The 16248-nt window shown below is 35.7% G+C and overlaps 1 protein-coding gene across 1 annotated transcript; it reads left to right on the top strand.

The window, feature by feature from the left end:
* The first annotated feature begins 318 nt into the window (after nucleotides 1–318).
* Nucleotides 319–3986, top strand: LOC123537197 (metallothionein-like). The gene is made up of 4 exons (XM_053527685.1): nucleotides 319–476; nucleotides 987–1110; nucleotides 2518–2611; nucleotides 3815–3986. The coding sequence occupies exons 1-4, from the start codon at nucleotides 443–445 to the stop codon at nucleotides 3836–3838; spliced, it is 276 nt and encodes a 91-aa protein (XP_053383660.1). The 5' UTR covers nucleotides 319–442; the 3' UTR covers nucleotides 3839–3986.
* Nucleotides 3987–16248: the final 12262 nt, after the last annotated feature.

The raw sequence follows: 16248 nt of genomic DNA, 5'->3' as shown, positions 1-16248 counted from the left end.
TCACCGTATAAACATAAGACAGGTCACCTGTGATCTGCGACATGTGACAAACGGATTCAAAACACGCTGGACTATCTTGTTGTAACTTATATGTGCATGGAATAATTACCACCTGGATTGGAAAACGGCTAATTTGGACGTTTTGTATATGAATAAGTCTTTACCTGTTGTCATGCCATTCATAACATGATTTTAAAAACTTGCCACGATGTCACAGCCCTATCATGCTACAGTGCATGCACAAAGCAGGAAGACTTAACTTTTCCTTGGAGGGCAGCTGATTGGATGGCTATTATCACTTTTATCAAATGTAACAAAGCTTTGTTTTATATTGTTTTGAAAGGAGATTATTTTAGCACGATATTTCCGCCTAGTTTTTAAAAATATAAAGGGTAGCCACGGTAAGTTACAACAATAACAGGGAGACAATATCTCAAACAAGATGCAGCTTGTCTTCGTTGTGTGCATTTTGCTAGGTAAGACTAAAAACATACTTCTCAATCAGCAGTTTTAATAAAAAAATTACGAACGTTTTAAAACCTTGTAGCAAGCATGACTTTGCTGCTTGATAGAATAATCTTACCGCGCAATATCTTACGATTGTTTTCTTAAACGGCAACTGCAAAATATTTATGAAGAATTCAAGCAATCGTTAATTTTCATTTTCATTTTGCTAAGGATTTGAAAAAGAAGTTATAAAAAGATTATGGATTAACATATTGTTACAAATAAAATTTCATCTTTCGACTGTTATTTATTGGCTAGATCTTGTGAGTATATCTTTTTCTATTGTCGTATTTGACACTGTTTTATTTAACCAGGTGCTCATGTCTTTCGTGTAAGGTTTCAAAATTTTAACTGCATGTTAAATATACAACATAAAATGATCCTTCAAATTTTAAAGAATATCGCTGAAACTGCTGCTCTCCCATGACTTCGAGGGGTCCAACTCATTTGTTTCCATTTTTAAACTGTTTGTTTTGCAGTTGTTTCGCGAACCGGTGCTCAGGAGCAATGTGCCGGAACGGAAGATGGTGAAGTTTGTTTCTGTGGAACTGGAACCGGCGTCTGTGTGAATGAAGAATGTCAGTGTGAGAATGCCGACAGAAGGTAAACATTTTGTTACCATCATAAACTTTTTGGTATTCACTTGATGAAAGCTATTTTGATCTTACACTGAAGCAAGCAAATATTCTTTATATGGTTCTTCAATGAACGTTTGTTTATTACTTGTTCTTCCTCGTAGTCGTTATTTAAACAAATTCACATTTTCATCAAAGCACGCAGTAGTGACGTCACGTCGACATCTCATGTGATTACCGTTTTATATAAAGAGATTCAAGAATCGAAACGTTCCAACAGAATGAGTTTACACTTAACTCACATACTCCAAATTGATTATGAGCCACACAGAATAACTCACTGGACGCACATGCACTCCAAATTTATTCCGCTGTCGTATTTTAATACTATTAAAACACGGTTACGCGTTGACGTCACGTCGACCTCCTGTTTGGCGCCGTAAATGAGCCACGAAATAGTACTTCCCTATTTCATCAACTTGTTTTCATAAAATACTATATATTATATATTAAAACCGAAAGAAGATATATTAGGCCCATGTTTTACCCTTTACCTGCTGGTGACAAGTGATTCTGCCTTTGCAACCAGTAAAGACCAAGATCAGCCTGCCCAGGCTGATGGTCTGCACTGTTCGCTATTCAGTAAGTAAATTTTCAGTGAATACCCTTTCGAATAATAAACGGTATTGCCCGAATTGAATGATGGACCAGTCCATTAAAGAAATTTTGTAGTCTTGAGGTTAATGCCTCTTAACACTCCGAATCGGTTATACACCTCGTGTAATACACCCTAATGATTTTTTTCCGCAGGCGTATAAATACAATTAGTGGACTTAAAAATTGTTTCTGTTCCGTATTGTTAAATAATCATAGACTGTAATGAGGCTTTGCTTGAATGTACATTCTGAAGCTTCAGATAGTTCTAAAAACCGAGAATTCGTAAGTCTTAGCTGTTGGTGCGGGCCCTGGACGAAATAGTCTGAAAATTCTTCCATGAAAATGGTATCTGGCACGTGCCAAAATTTCTGACTTTATTAGATATAAGGCTGGAGTAAATTAAAGAAAAGTTGATCTCCGGTCGAACGGAGAGCGGTTGTATTTCTAATAATTATATAATTATTTCGAACCTTTTGATACTGAATATATATTTTTGTATGATACTTTGGCTGTCAAACCTTTTTCTCAAAAAACGTTATCTGTATGTCAGAAGTATGTGTTAAGTATCCACATTTTGGGGAGGCTGCAAGAAATGTCTACTGTTTCAATCTATATATAAAGCGTTTTAAGTACATTTTTTCTATTGATTATCCTGAAGAATCAATAGCTCGAACATCTACTTTTGGATTGTTCAAAACATGAATAACTCAAAAGTTTTGATCATCTCATTTTGACTTCGAAAGATCGGCGTTTAACATAGTTGAGTCTTGGTTTTCAGGAAAAGAAATTTCGTGGGTGGTTTTTGTGCTAGCGACTGGGACTGTTCGGGATGGAACTGTAAATGTAGAAGCAATCGGTGTTGTTGTGGCTCGGTATGTACAATTTTAAGATACTTAAAACGTTACACATTTTATGCTTTTTGTACATGATGGAAATGATAGTATTTGCACCTGAAACATAAAATATGTGTAAAAGATTTTTCCTGGTGTTTAAGATGCATTTTGTCAAGACGAAAACAAAACTTAAATCTTGCGTATTACTAAGAATTTTGACTAAAAGTTTTAATATCACACTTAAGTGTAAATTTATGAAGAAGTATGTGTACAAAACTTTCACTTTGAAATTACCTATTATATTATAAGAAAGATTAAAGTGTGATGCTGAACCATCAATTGCATTCATATGAAAACAATCGTATAACCATTCATAACATAACTGAAAGAAACTTTCATATCAGACCAAGTTTTGAAAAAGATATGGAAGTTTGAAAATCGAGAAAATTGCTTACCATGGGGTACGCCATTTTAGTGTTTATGACGTCATTTTCAATGCAAATGCTCTTTTCAATAGTTAATGTATTTCTGTAGCTTTTAAGAATGAGGTGTAAAACATGATTATATCTTTTGAGTTTAGAAATTGTTGTCAGAATAAAGAAATACAGTTTAAACAAAAATCAAACAATGAATTAATTCCGCGATTTTGCTTTACGTTACGTTAAAAGTCCATAACTTGCTCCTTTTTTAGCCGATATTAAAAATTCTTCAACTGCCTCAAATTATTTTAGTACACCAAACAGACTAATTGAATATTAGAACAAAGTTGCATTTATCTTTAATCATTGAGAGCTAATGAAATTTGCAACATCCCTCTCTTTCCCCTTCCCCCTGGCACTGGTTTAAGCGGAACCCTGTCATCTCGGAGGACCAGAACATGTGGCATCGCCGAGTCCATGTACGATGATACATTTTACGTCCGCCAAACGGCACTTTAAGACTACTGTTGTGATAGTAAATGAATTCTATGAGAAAATCTTTTGGAAGCAAAGCATTCATCCAAGCAAAATGATTGCAGAGTTGCTTTTACTGAGTCAGCTAATGGCAAGTTATTGTATGTACAACACCCCTTATGCCACCTAGCATGTAAGAACTGTAAAATTGAAAAGAGTTGTAACAATTAAATTAAGATTCGGTAACTTAATAGACTTTGATTAATAAAATCTTTTACATATTGCATCTATATCGTGTATTTATGTTTTGTTGTTTTTATTTATTTTTTTTTTTTTTTTGCTTTTATAGTGGTGCGGGCTCTGGTTTAAATGAACTGAATACAGGCGTTGAAGCGGAGAAGAGTAACCCAATACATTTGAAGAAAAAGCAATTAAAACTAAAGAGCAATGATGAGAAACACCCGTAAAGAATTATTTAAAAATGATACCTGCTTACAATAAAAATAAAACACAAAATAATACTCTTGTTACTCTTGTTATGTTTTCATTTTAAAATGAGCTTTTTACTTATAAATATTGCTTAAAGGGGAGCAGTAGTGTAGTGGCTAAAGTGTCGGCTGCTTAACTTAGGGGTCGTGGGTTAGAACCGCACTGGGGTCATGACCACGCCTTCTCATATGACACCAGTACTTTCAAATAAGCTTGAAGCTTTCACCAGAATCGAGCTAAAATAAATTAGTATATTAAACTAAATAATTATATTTGAACTAATTATGGTAATATTGACTATTCGTCTCTTTTCATTCATACAATTGCCACCCCTTCGTCTATACTTACCTCAACGAAGCAATTTTATAAGTGTTCAACGATGCGTTTTATCATAATCATTTCTAATTATAATTGAAAATAACAAATAAATATAAGAAGGACACGACAATAACTACACATAACAACTAAATGAATACACACCCCTTTGTACTATGCTTGCTGTTGATAACAATCTATATATTATCACTGTTATGTCGGTATTGTCATTATTATGCCAGAATTACATAGAACCTTATACATGTTAAACACGTTCAAAAGTATTCTACATACAACGTCGGCAGCCTGTTGGGGGGTGTCAAATTCATCAAGCGTCAAGCGGAGCGGGAGAAAAGCCTCTCTTGAAACCTTTTTAACAAAAAAATGCACTTATTTGACCTTTGCCACTTTTTTGACCTTTGCCCTTGTGCTGTGACCTAACTATTCCCTTTAGAAGGCGACAGCCCCTCTGAAATGTTCTCAATTTTCATAAAGTTATTGAACAAGACTGTCCAGCATTAACAAAGAATGCTATCAAAGGCAATTTCAATGCATTTTCGTTTATATAGACAGAATATTGCTACCAGGCTTTCAAAACGCCTTGGATATTACTCCGTACGGATGAAAAAGGGCCTAGCACGTCGGTGATAAATATATCAAGTGGCTTCGTATTGTGTGGACATTTGAATCCCGGATGCAGACCCCTAGATAATTACCTTCTCACTACGAAAAGTGCATCTTTTGAAACAAATCACACCGCCGTGCTCGCTGAACATTCAAGTAAACGCATTTTTATACAGTAAAAGACATGCTTGTAATTTTGTTTAAACATATGTGAGAGTCTTACATTATTTTTATATCTATTATTTATACAATATATTTGAAATGTTTTATAAGCTGAAATATATATTTTCAAAATAAACCAAAAAGAGATAATTTCCTTATCTCCCTTTATTCTTCAGTCCCACGTATAGAAAGGCAGCTAGTTATAAAATTGCGGCTATATTATGGAATGCAGGAATCGCAGGGATGTTGTTTAAAACACTATGAGAAATCAAAATTCAGTTTAAAGTGTTATTTCATTTCGATCAGTAAGTTATTTGCCATGAAGGTGCAATATATTTAGGTAAAGTTTTTAGTACATTGTATTCAATTTTATAGGTTTTATAAAAATGGTTTAAGAAAAAATATCTTATATTTATTTAGTGATGACAGGACTCCCCATTCTTACAGCAGGCCGGAATGGTAAACGGCCGAACAAATATACAACGGATAGATTAAACAACATGTACGTATTCTACTAAAACGTCATGAATTGCTTCGATCTGACATTTAACTTAACAAACAAACAATCATTCGATCAATCAATCAATCCGTCCGTACTTCCGTCCGTCCATCGATATCAAACAATCTAAAAACCCAAACAAACAATAGAACAAACAAACCAAGTTGATTACATTTTCTACTCGATGTCATTGCAATGAAATAAAGAAAACAATGAGCATATTTTTTTACAGCCTGAATCCATTTATCAAGTTTCATATATTTTACATTTAAAATTCTCGCATATTCCATAGCAGAACATTTTTGTTGATATTTTTGGATTATAATCTCTATTAAACTTTAAACAATGTTAATTTATAAAGTAAATGTAGAACATTATGTCGAATATTATAAGATGTTCGAAAATGTTTAAAATCTGCATTGTAATTTTCCTTTAAGTCATGGATATTCAGAATAAATAAGCCAGCCAGTAATCCTAAACAAAAGCAACGTTAGATTCTGTAGCAAAATTTAGATGTTTTTACTATCACTCTTAGACTCTGTTATCTTTGAAGGTATGTTCTTGCAGAATATATTTTTCACATGTTAAGGATCTTTTTTTTTTCTACTGAAATTAAAACTATTTTGTAACCATTCAAATGTAGCATTTTTCAAGAATTCTATATATCATGGCATCATGAACAGAAAAAAAGAAAAGAAACAACTAAGCATGCCACGGAAGCCGTAAACTACATCCGGTTTGAGTCATCGGGTTTCGAATATGCTAGCAAGGAATCCAATAACTATTTTGACTAGTTTAACTGACTGCCTTACATAAAATAAAAAAAAGCTTTTGAAACGGCAGCTTTTAACCAATTTCGAATTAACAATTACAGTTATCGTTAGTTATTGGAGCTCGATATAATTACACGGGGGATAAGTGTGCCTGGTTTGAGGGTGCTCTTACACCGTCTTGCTCCTTCCTTTTTTGTTACGATCGAACGAGAGACGTACCAGGTCGGTAACAGACAGCGCAAGAATTTTGTCAAAAATAATTAAAATAGTTGACCGTCTTTTCTCTTAAACATTTGGATTTAGCAGATAAAGTAAACATTCTGATCTTGGGTGATTATAAAGGTTAGATGAATTTGTTTTGAAGGGGATAATTATAGATTTTTTCTAAAGAAAGGACTACGAATAAAGATCGAAGATCGGTGACACCGTTACAAATACAATGAAGAAAATAATAATATTAACAATACAAGCAAGCTAAATGATAGCATTTGAAAATAAATAGATAAAATAAAATGATAATAAAAATAAGATTTTATTTGGTTCTGAATTTAATTGTTTTTCGCATCGGAGCCGTCAAACTTGGCAGACGCAATAGCGGCGTAGGGCGCCTGGGATCTCTACGACTACGGAGTTGCCGGCGTCAACCGTAAGCAGTGGGAGTTCATGAGCAACGACCTTGGTGGTTCCGCAAGAGGCCAGCCTTTCATTAAATACTGATGCTACTGCCTCAAGTGGCCTCTCCAATGGCTCCACCTAAGTTCATGGTAATTGTACTGTATATTGTAATTCCACTCAGTTGGACAGCGGCCCTGTTGCTTTTTTCCAGCGTCCATGACCAGCTTGGATTTCATGTCAGTAACGCAGAATAAAAAAATCAGGGCAGTATCTGGACTTTTCTTTGCTGCTCAAAATTCAGCCTGGTGAGCAAGAACTTAAAGGCACTGAGTTGGGCCAATCGGGGCAATTGTTTGTCAGACCTTTGCAACCAACAAAGTCGATGAATAGCATTGAAATCTGGTCTGATGCATTTTTGGTCTTTGCATCTATTTTTCTAGACGCGTACCCTCAAATGACACAGGAGTTGTTAAAATACCATAAGAACACCGTCAAAAAGGCACGCAGGGTTGGGATGTTCGACAACAGTTCAGACTGCGCCTAGCCATCGATCCAAATGGCATATCTTTCACAAAGATATATTACGAGGTTTGGTTGCTGTATGATGGGGCATCATCTAGTATGTATGGGCCGGAAACCATTCCTAAAGTCACAAAAAGTGTTAGGCAGTGCATAAGAATAGAATGTCCGTATACTCATTCTTGTTTAAATTGTAGTAGTTACCATCCAATTAAAATGTGTTCTTCTAACGGGACTCCGACCTGTTAGAGCCGCTGCTTCCCATGGCCAACGTCTGGTCGGACCTTGGTTCTACACAGAGTTTAGACAAAGACACGCTGCCACCAGCGTGCCAAAAGTTTGATTTAAACATGGGGAAATCACCGATCAATGTAGAATTGTTACTTACGAATTTACACGGTTACACAAATAGGCATGATGCTGAAATATTAAAACACGGCTTTTTTGAAAGGTTTTCGTCTTGGTTTTACAGGGTAAAGGGATTCTGTTGCTTGTAATCTTAAATCTGCACGTTTAAAACAAAAAATCAATGATGAGGTCATGGCTGGTAGATTTGCTGGCCCCTTTAAAGTTTCCCCGATAAACAATTTACAAATTTCGCCTGTTGGAATTGTGCCAAAAGACCGCATTTATCTTACCCGGAAGGAAATAGTGTTAATGACGGCATCAATGATAATCTTAGCACATTTGATGCGGTGGCATATATGATCTTGGGTATAAATCGGAAATGGCTAAGCGCGACAATAAGTCAGCGTTTCGGCTCCTGCCTAGTATTTGTCCAGAAGACTTCATTTGTTAGGTTTAAAAGAAAATGATGGGGCTATTTATATAGATCAGTTTTTACCAATGGGGTGCAAAATATCTTGTGCGTTATTTGAAAAAGTTTTCAACCTACTTACAATGGTTGGTCAAATTCATTGCACAACGAGACACGTTGGATTATTACCTTGATAATTTTATTTTTGCTGGGGAGGGTAATACGAATTTTCATCAGTGTGTAGTTTGCTTGGAGATCCTATTGCCGAAGAAAAATCAGTGGGTCCTTGCACAAAGTTGATAATTTTAGGGCTTGAGTTGGATTCAGTTTATATGTTATACATGTAAGAATTCCATTGCATAAAGTGGATGAATTGCGTGAGGCTATAAAACAGGTTCTATTGAGAAAAAGACGTTACTTTAAAGCAGACGTAAGCTTTGATTGATGCTATTTATAGAACTTGTATCTGATTGGTTCAAATTTATAGAAAGGGTTTTACAACGAGTACTTGCTCTAACAAATATCTGGTTCCCTCTAACTATTGTATATGACATAACGTGTGATGCTGGGATCCAGCTATCAACATAACCGAAATTAGCCACAAATGACCCAAATCCTATTAGTAACAGCAATTCAACAATTATTATAGCAATTGTAGCATGAAAAGGGAGTGAAGCACTATTTGTGCTTATGAAATTGTTGTACAGTCCAATATCTTTAAAGGCACTTACCTCCAGATTTTGGCTAAAAATGATCTTTCTTTCAATTTGAAGATTGGTCATAATATGAACATTAGAATATACGTTTTTTTCTATGTCAAATCAAGAAAAAAAGATGACCGCGTCGGGAATCGAATCCAGACCGCAGTTTTCCGCTGTCATTACCAATAACGCTACATAGGATTTAGTGTTCAATGCGTGTTAAATATAATTTACATCGCGTAAAGCGTTACAAACGTTTTTCGATTTTCATCGTAAAAAGTAATAAATTTAGCAACTAATTCTCATGTATTTTCGTAACATATAGTCTGTCAGTAATTAAGTTTCAAAGCATTCTTAAGGAATACAGCGCATTATTTCCAGATATATAAAAAAAACCATATTTTTTTGTATTTTGTTTTCGAACGATCTGGAGACCAGTGCCTTTAAATCCATTCGTAACATGGCGCTTATCTCACTTGTATGAAAGGAAGCGGCTCCATTGCCGAAAGGTTAAGGTGCCTGTCCTCCGCCCGGGTAATGCACGGTAGTTATGTAGCGAACTTTTGGAAGGTCAGTAGTTCTATCCTATTTCCCGTCCGTTGCTGAAACTATAAATGAAAAGGTAATTGGTGTCTTACCCACCATTACAACTGTAATGTTGACATTTGAAACCAAGTAACTGTCGTATATACTACATTTACTGAATGGCTTGTCAGTCTATAGTCAAAACTACTGTCTAAGGTTTGAAGGGTCGATGATCAATACTTTTGACGTGGCCGAGTGGTTATGGTCGCTGACTTCAAATCACTTGCCCCTCATTGGCCCAAGCTTGACTAGGGGCGTTGAAATCTTCATGTAAGGAAGCCATCCAGCTGGCTTACAGAAGGTCGGTGGTTCTACCCAGGTCCCGCTCGTGATGAAACAATACATGGAGGGGCACCTGGGTTCTTCCTCCACCATCACAGCTTGAAAGTCGCCATATGACCTATAATTGTGTCGGTGCGACGCTAAACCAAACACAATAAATAAATAAAATAAATTGACCGGCAAGTCTTTCAATAAATGTTTTATTGAATGACAGACATAAATGTACACATTTTCCCTTCAGGTTTTGACTTTTGCCCAGCACAGCAATTTTTCGCAGATAATATTCATGTTGAACCGTAGACCGACCAATAGTAAAAACAATTAATGTACCAGTGATTGACATAACGATATGTGGAGTCATACAATTATGATAGCTATTTAAACTATTCATTCAACATTGTTTTATAGGTATGTCTCATCAAATGATTAGAGAAATCAGGGGAGATGCTAAGAAAGACGGGACAATACGGATTATTTACATTTAAAGATATTTCAAAATTTAGTTTAAGTATCCCTTTCAAAGGACCAACTGCTTCCATTTGTAGAAATTTGATAGAGGATTTTATAAGGATGCTACAAAGTAAGTTTGATGAAGATCCTTCATCCTTTATCCGGTGGATAAATATGGCCGACTGACTACATTTACGCTGTCATCGGTAAGTTTTCTAATTAGTTTTTCAAGTTTGGCTGAAAACAACCAGTGCATGAGACAGGAGCCCACATGTGTATTCTTCCAGCCACAAACACTTGTTCAGTGCGATTTTTTGTACAGTTTGACGAGGGACTGCCGTTTTTGTAGAATTTCCATCACAATTGGTAAAATCTTGTACAAATTGACATCTGAGCACGTTTGCATCAAATCGCAAGTATGACACTGTCAAGCAACAACTATTCTTTCGTAATCGGTGAATTTTCATTGCAGGCATATGAGATAATCGACTAAAAATGATTCCAGCGCAGTGTGCTGTGGGTACAATTGCAACGCATTACGGTGTAATGTTCGTTTAGATTGGGGTAAGGCCATGAAATCACTTTGACATTAGACAGCAATAGAAACTGCATGTTTAGATTAATATTGATTTGCGCATCCATATATACAAAATATCAACAGAAAATATTGTTTGATTAAAGGCTGACCACATGCGACTTTTGCATCGTATAATATTCCAAATTGACTAATGTACAATACCATGACTAATACGTAGCATACTATTACAAAATGCTACTGAGCAGCTGCGTTATATGAGATAAACCTTTTTACAAGTAGGCTGATTTACCTCTACCTCTACAATATATTTTATTTTCAGAAATTTACCACAGGATTTCACAATATCAAGAAAAAAGTTGAGAATTTTAACGTAGTGACAAGGTGAGTTTTTGTGATCACCCTTCGTCCGTTCGTCCGTCCGTTTGTCCGTTTCACAATTCTTTTGAACACGATAGAGACCACATTCTGCAATAGATTTTAATCCCTGAAAGAGCCATATTTGTTAGTTTTTACCTTGTGAACACGATAGAAGTGACATTTTACATTCGATTTTAACCATACTTAAGCAAAAGAATATTGAAGCGGCCTCCCCATTCGGTCGAATAAAGGCTATAGAACGTAGTCCAAAGTCCCCATGCTTGACCTAAAGATACGCTTAATATAAACAATTTTCCCTGCACGACTTCTAGATTATTTCAGCACAAACATCGAAGTGTTGCTTAAGATGCAATGAGAAACAACATAACATGACCTCGGATAAACAATGAAATGATCTTACCTTTTTATGACTTCAACGGAAGCATACGTGTATGTTGGTACCACAACTTAAATCACAATAAGATCTCGGTTCCTTTTGAAAACCAGCTAGATTTCATCATGGGTTCTTGAGTTACTATATACCCCTGAAAGTGGCAACATTTTCTATTCTGGCACATTCAGCCATATGAGGTTTCACTTATGCTTTAATTTAACACAAACTTGCACAGAATGTTTATCCTAATGAATTCTAGGCCAAGTTTGAAACTGGGTCATGTAGGGTCAAAAACTAGGTCACAAGGTCAAATCAAAGGAAAATCTTGGTAACACCCTAGAGACCTCATTTATAAGCCTATCTTCATAATACTTGGTCAAAATGTCTATCTTGATAATTCCTATGAAAAGTTTAAAACTGAGTTATCTAGGACCAAAATCTAGGTCACCCGCTCAAATTAAAGGAAAAGCTTGTTAACACCCTTTAGGCCACATTTATGAATCTATCTTCATGAAACTTTGGAAATATGTTTATCTTGATGATTCCTAGGAAAAGCTCGAAACTGGGTCATGTGGAGTCAAAAACTAGGTCACTAGGTCAAATCAAAGGAAAAACGTATTAACACCCTAGAGGCCACATTTATGACCCTATCTTCATGAAACTTGGTCAGAATGTTTATCTTGATGATTCCTAGGCTGAGTTTAACAAGTGAGCGATATAGGGTCATCATGACCATCTTGTTTGTTTGTTGAAAAATAACGGAGAAACAGAGTACAAACAACTAACAACAGACAATCAGAAAGCAATGATACAACACAAAAGACCCGTGGTGACATTTCAACTTCATTATTTCACGCTTTCTGCTTCATGATTTCACGATTTCCACTTCATGAATTCACGAATTCACGATTTCTGCTTCCTGATTTCACGATTTTCACTTCATGAATTCACGATTTCACAATTTCACGATAAAACTTCACGATTTCTCGAATTCCGATTTCGCGATTTCACGATTTCCACTTCACGAATTCACTATTTCACAATTTCCACTTCATGAATTCACGATTTCACGATTTCCACTTCACGAATTCACGATTTCACAATTTCCACTTCATGAATTTACGATTTCACGAATTCACGATTTCACCATTAAATTGCACGATTTCACGAATTCACGATTTCCACTTCAAGAATTCACGATTTCTCGATTTAACGATTTCATTATTATAGTACAATTTCAACTTTTCGCGATTTTATTAGCCACATGACTAATGTATGACGAACAAAACCGCGGGTGATATTCGCTACATGTAAGATGGCGTGTTATATAATTGTACAACCAGGTTTAGGTACTGAAAGTGAAAACTGGCCGAAAATGCCTCAACTGATGAGGAAATAGACTTACAAACAATACCTTTAGAATGCATTATTGCTTAAAATGTGAAAATATTCCAGTCCCTTTTTTCGGTTTTAGTAAGCTCCTCATCTTTGTGCTATTAAATGCAAAGCGATGCATCTTATTCACATGTAAGCTATTGCCAACTGCTGTGTAAATGGTTTGCAAACTGAGTTGATCAAGAGTACGGCCTTACCACGAGGGTCGTTTAAAACGTAAAAAGCGGCTTAGACGTTACAGGCGTGGAAAGGATATATATACAAAATATAAATTCAATCCATGCAAGCATTCTCTTTTAAATGAACAGAAACCAATGTGTCTATGGACGGAAAGACGGATTCCAAAATAACGGACTGACGGACGGATAACTGCAAGGCTTAATGCTCCGTCGCCATTAATGGCATGGGCATAATAATACTTAAATATTTTGGAATTGTCTAAAACAGTAATGCTACTTGGGCATCTTATTTGTTCATACATGTTTTAGTGTTGAAAGTACCCAATACTGTGTTGGTACAGGCACCAATATCCTTCCCCAACCTCCACACAGACGTATGCAGGAGTATAAACTCATCCTCTGTAACCCAGACCATTCATTACGTTTACACTTCATTGAATGGAGAGTAACGGAATGGATTGGCCAAATAGAACAAGTGAAATCAAGAAATCATGAAATCGTGAAGTTTAATGGTGAAATCGTGAATTCACGAAGTGGAAATCGTGAAATCAAGAAATCGTGAAATCATGAAATCGTGAAATCAAGAAATTGTGAAGTTTTTTCGTGAAATCGTGAATACATGAAATCGTGAATTCGTGAAATCGTGAATTCGTGAAGTGGAAATCGTGAAATCAGGAAGCAGAAATCGTGAGATCGTGAATTCATGAAGTGGAAATCGTGAAATCAAGAAATCGTGAAGTTTTTTTTTCGTGAAATCGTGAATTCATGAAATCTTGAATTCGTGAAGTGGAAATCGTGAAATCAGGAAGCAGAAATCGTGAATTCATGAAGTGGAAATCGTGAAATCATGAAGCAGAAATCGTGAAATAATGAAGTTAACATGTCACCACGGGTCTTTCGTACGAATAAAATACAAAAACTTCGTTCACCTCTAAAAACCGTCACAACGCCAATCAAACTTAAGAGACCTTTAACTCCTTGTTCTAGTGCCAAGAAGACGACAAAGACACAACTAATTTCAGTTATTTTTATTATAACAACTGAAGAGAAATTACAGCTGGGAAAATCCATATATATGTTAAAAATAAATTGATGAAACAGACTATAAAAATGACAAATGGTAGCAACATGCGCAGTGTGTTGGAGAATACTCCCCCGCCCCCACCCCACTGCGTCACCAACTTCGATATTTTGTGGCCAAAACAAATTAGAACCAGCGGAAACTCTGTCTATTTGTACATTAGATAGATTGGTCTGTTATATGATGTAAAAGTCGCATGTGGTCAGCATTTAATCAGTCAATCGATATTTTCAGTTGATATTTTGCATATAATTAGGAAAATGAAGTTAAAGAAAACCTATGTTCATATAAATAATCATAATTGAGGTGTATTTGGTATGAAAGAACACGGTGTTATTTCTTGGCAGTAGATTTAGTAAGTTAAACATAATTATGGTTCAACACATAAAGCTTACTTTTCGTGTATGTATTCAACAGAACGGAAGTGAAAATCAGTAGTATATTATTATTACAAAACATTCAGTTTCTATTGCTGTCTAATGTCAAAAGTGATTTCATGGACCTACTTCACTGGTTGTGTTAGCTCGCCATCTATGCATACGGTCTAATAGCGGTCACTAAGATATGACATCATCCATGCGAGTGGCTTGCTTGTAACACCAAAGTGACGTTCAAGGCGATGAATCAACGTCCCGTGGTCAATAGTGTCAAATGCTGCAGAGAGATCAAGCATCACAAGAATAATCACCTTGTTCTTATCCAACAATTAAAGAATGTCATTTCGGACTTTTAATAGGGCGGTTTCGGTGGAGTGGAATTTTTTATAAGCAGATTGATTAACTTCATGGAGTTCATTGTTCCTCAGATGATTTTCAATTCGAACATCTACCACTTTTTCTAAGATTTTAGACAGAAACGGCAAGTTTGACACAGGTCTATAGTTTTTTAGGACATTAGAATCTAGGCTTGGCTTTTTTAGAAGAGGTCTTATTCGTGAATGTTTGAACGCTTTGGGCACATACGCAGCATCTAGAGATGCATTCATAATTTTTGTTATCACTGGTGTTAGTTCGTCAAGACATTCTTTTAATAACCATGTTGGGATAGGATCTAGTTCACATGATTTGTTCGCTGACTTTTTGATAATTGATTTCACTTCGTCTTCTGATGTTTGAGTAAACTCTACATAATTGACACCTGTGTATTCAGTTTCTATGTCATCTAAATCAGATACAGATTGTGTTTGCGATGCTATATCGTTTCTGATTGTTTCGATCTTTCCAATAAAGAAGTCACTGAAATCTTGTGCGAGATGCTGTGGAGATGAATGTGATGGAAAAATCACCTCATTTGTATCGCCCAGAAGAGTTTTGGTAATCTTTGATAAACTCTTATGATCACTGCCACATGAGTCAATTTTGCCTGTGTAGTATTCAACACGAGCTTGTTTTTAGCATCTTATTCACTTCAACACACTGTTTTCGGTAAATTTGGTGATCACATGTGAGTACACATGTGTGCTCCTGTCTCACTGGTTTTCTTCAGTCAAACGTGAAAAATCCATTAGCAAACTTTTGAATATGCACGATACGATGCGTGACAGTTTAATGCACCGCGGTAAAAAATGTCTTACTTGGTATTATATATGTATATTCTGAACTATTTCAAACCCTACAAATTCATTTTTATACGGTACTGAAATCATTCAGTTTTCCCGGTCACGTTATCAGGATATAAAAGATGGCTACATTATAAATTTTTAAACCAATATATACCGTGAGTTTTCATGAGTTTAAATCTTTGTCCAAGTTCTCCAAAGCCGAGTATCTACACATACCATATGTATGCATGATGATCGGAATTTGACCTTGGACGCGTCCCATGCCTACTGTTCACAAAACAATTTTCGGTCTCCGCTAGGTTTTAGATTGACATTTTGACAGCCAGGTTTAATGTACTTAAAGATTAAATTCAAAATGTATGAGAACGTCCTGTATGTTTATACAAAGTGTTGAACTAAATCATTCAAGACATTTCAGTAAAACTTCTATTTTATCGAACATAAGATACAATTATCAAAATTAATGAAAAACAATGACCTTTTTTCGTACAGAAGTCTACGAGAACA

The sequence above is a fragment of the Mercenaria mercenaria genome, chromosome 17, assembly GCF_021730395.1.
Source record: "Mercenaria mercenaria strain notata chromosome 17, MADL_Memer_1, whole genome shotgun sequence".
In the NCBI taxonomy this organism is placed as follows: Eukaryota; Metazoa; Mollusca; class Bivalvia; order Venerida; family Veneridae; genus Mercenaria; species Mercenaria mercenaria.
Note: the sequence above shows the minus strand (reverse complement) of the source record. Positions and strands in the feature narration are given on the sequence as shown.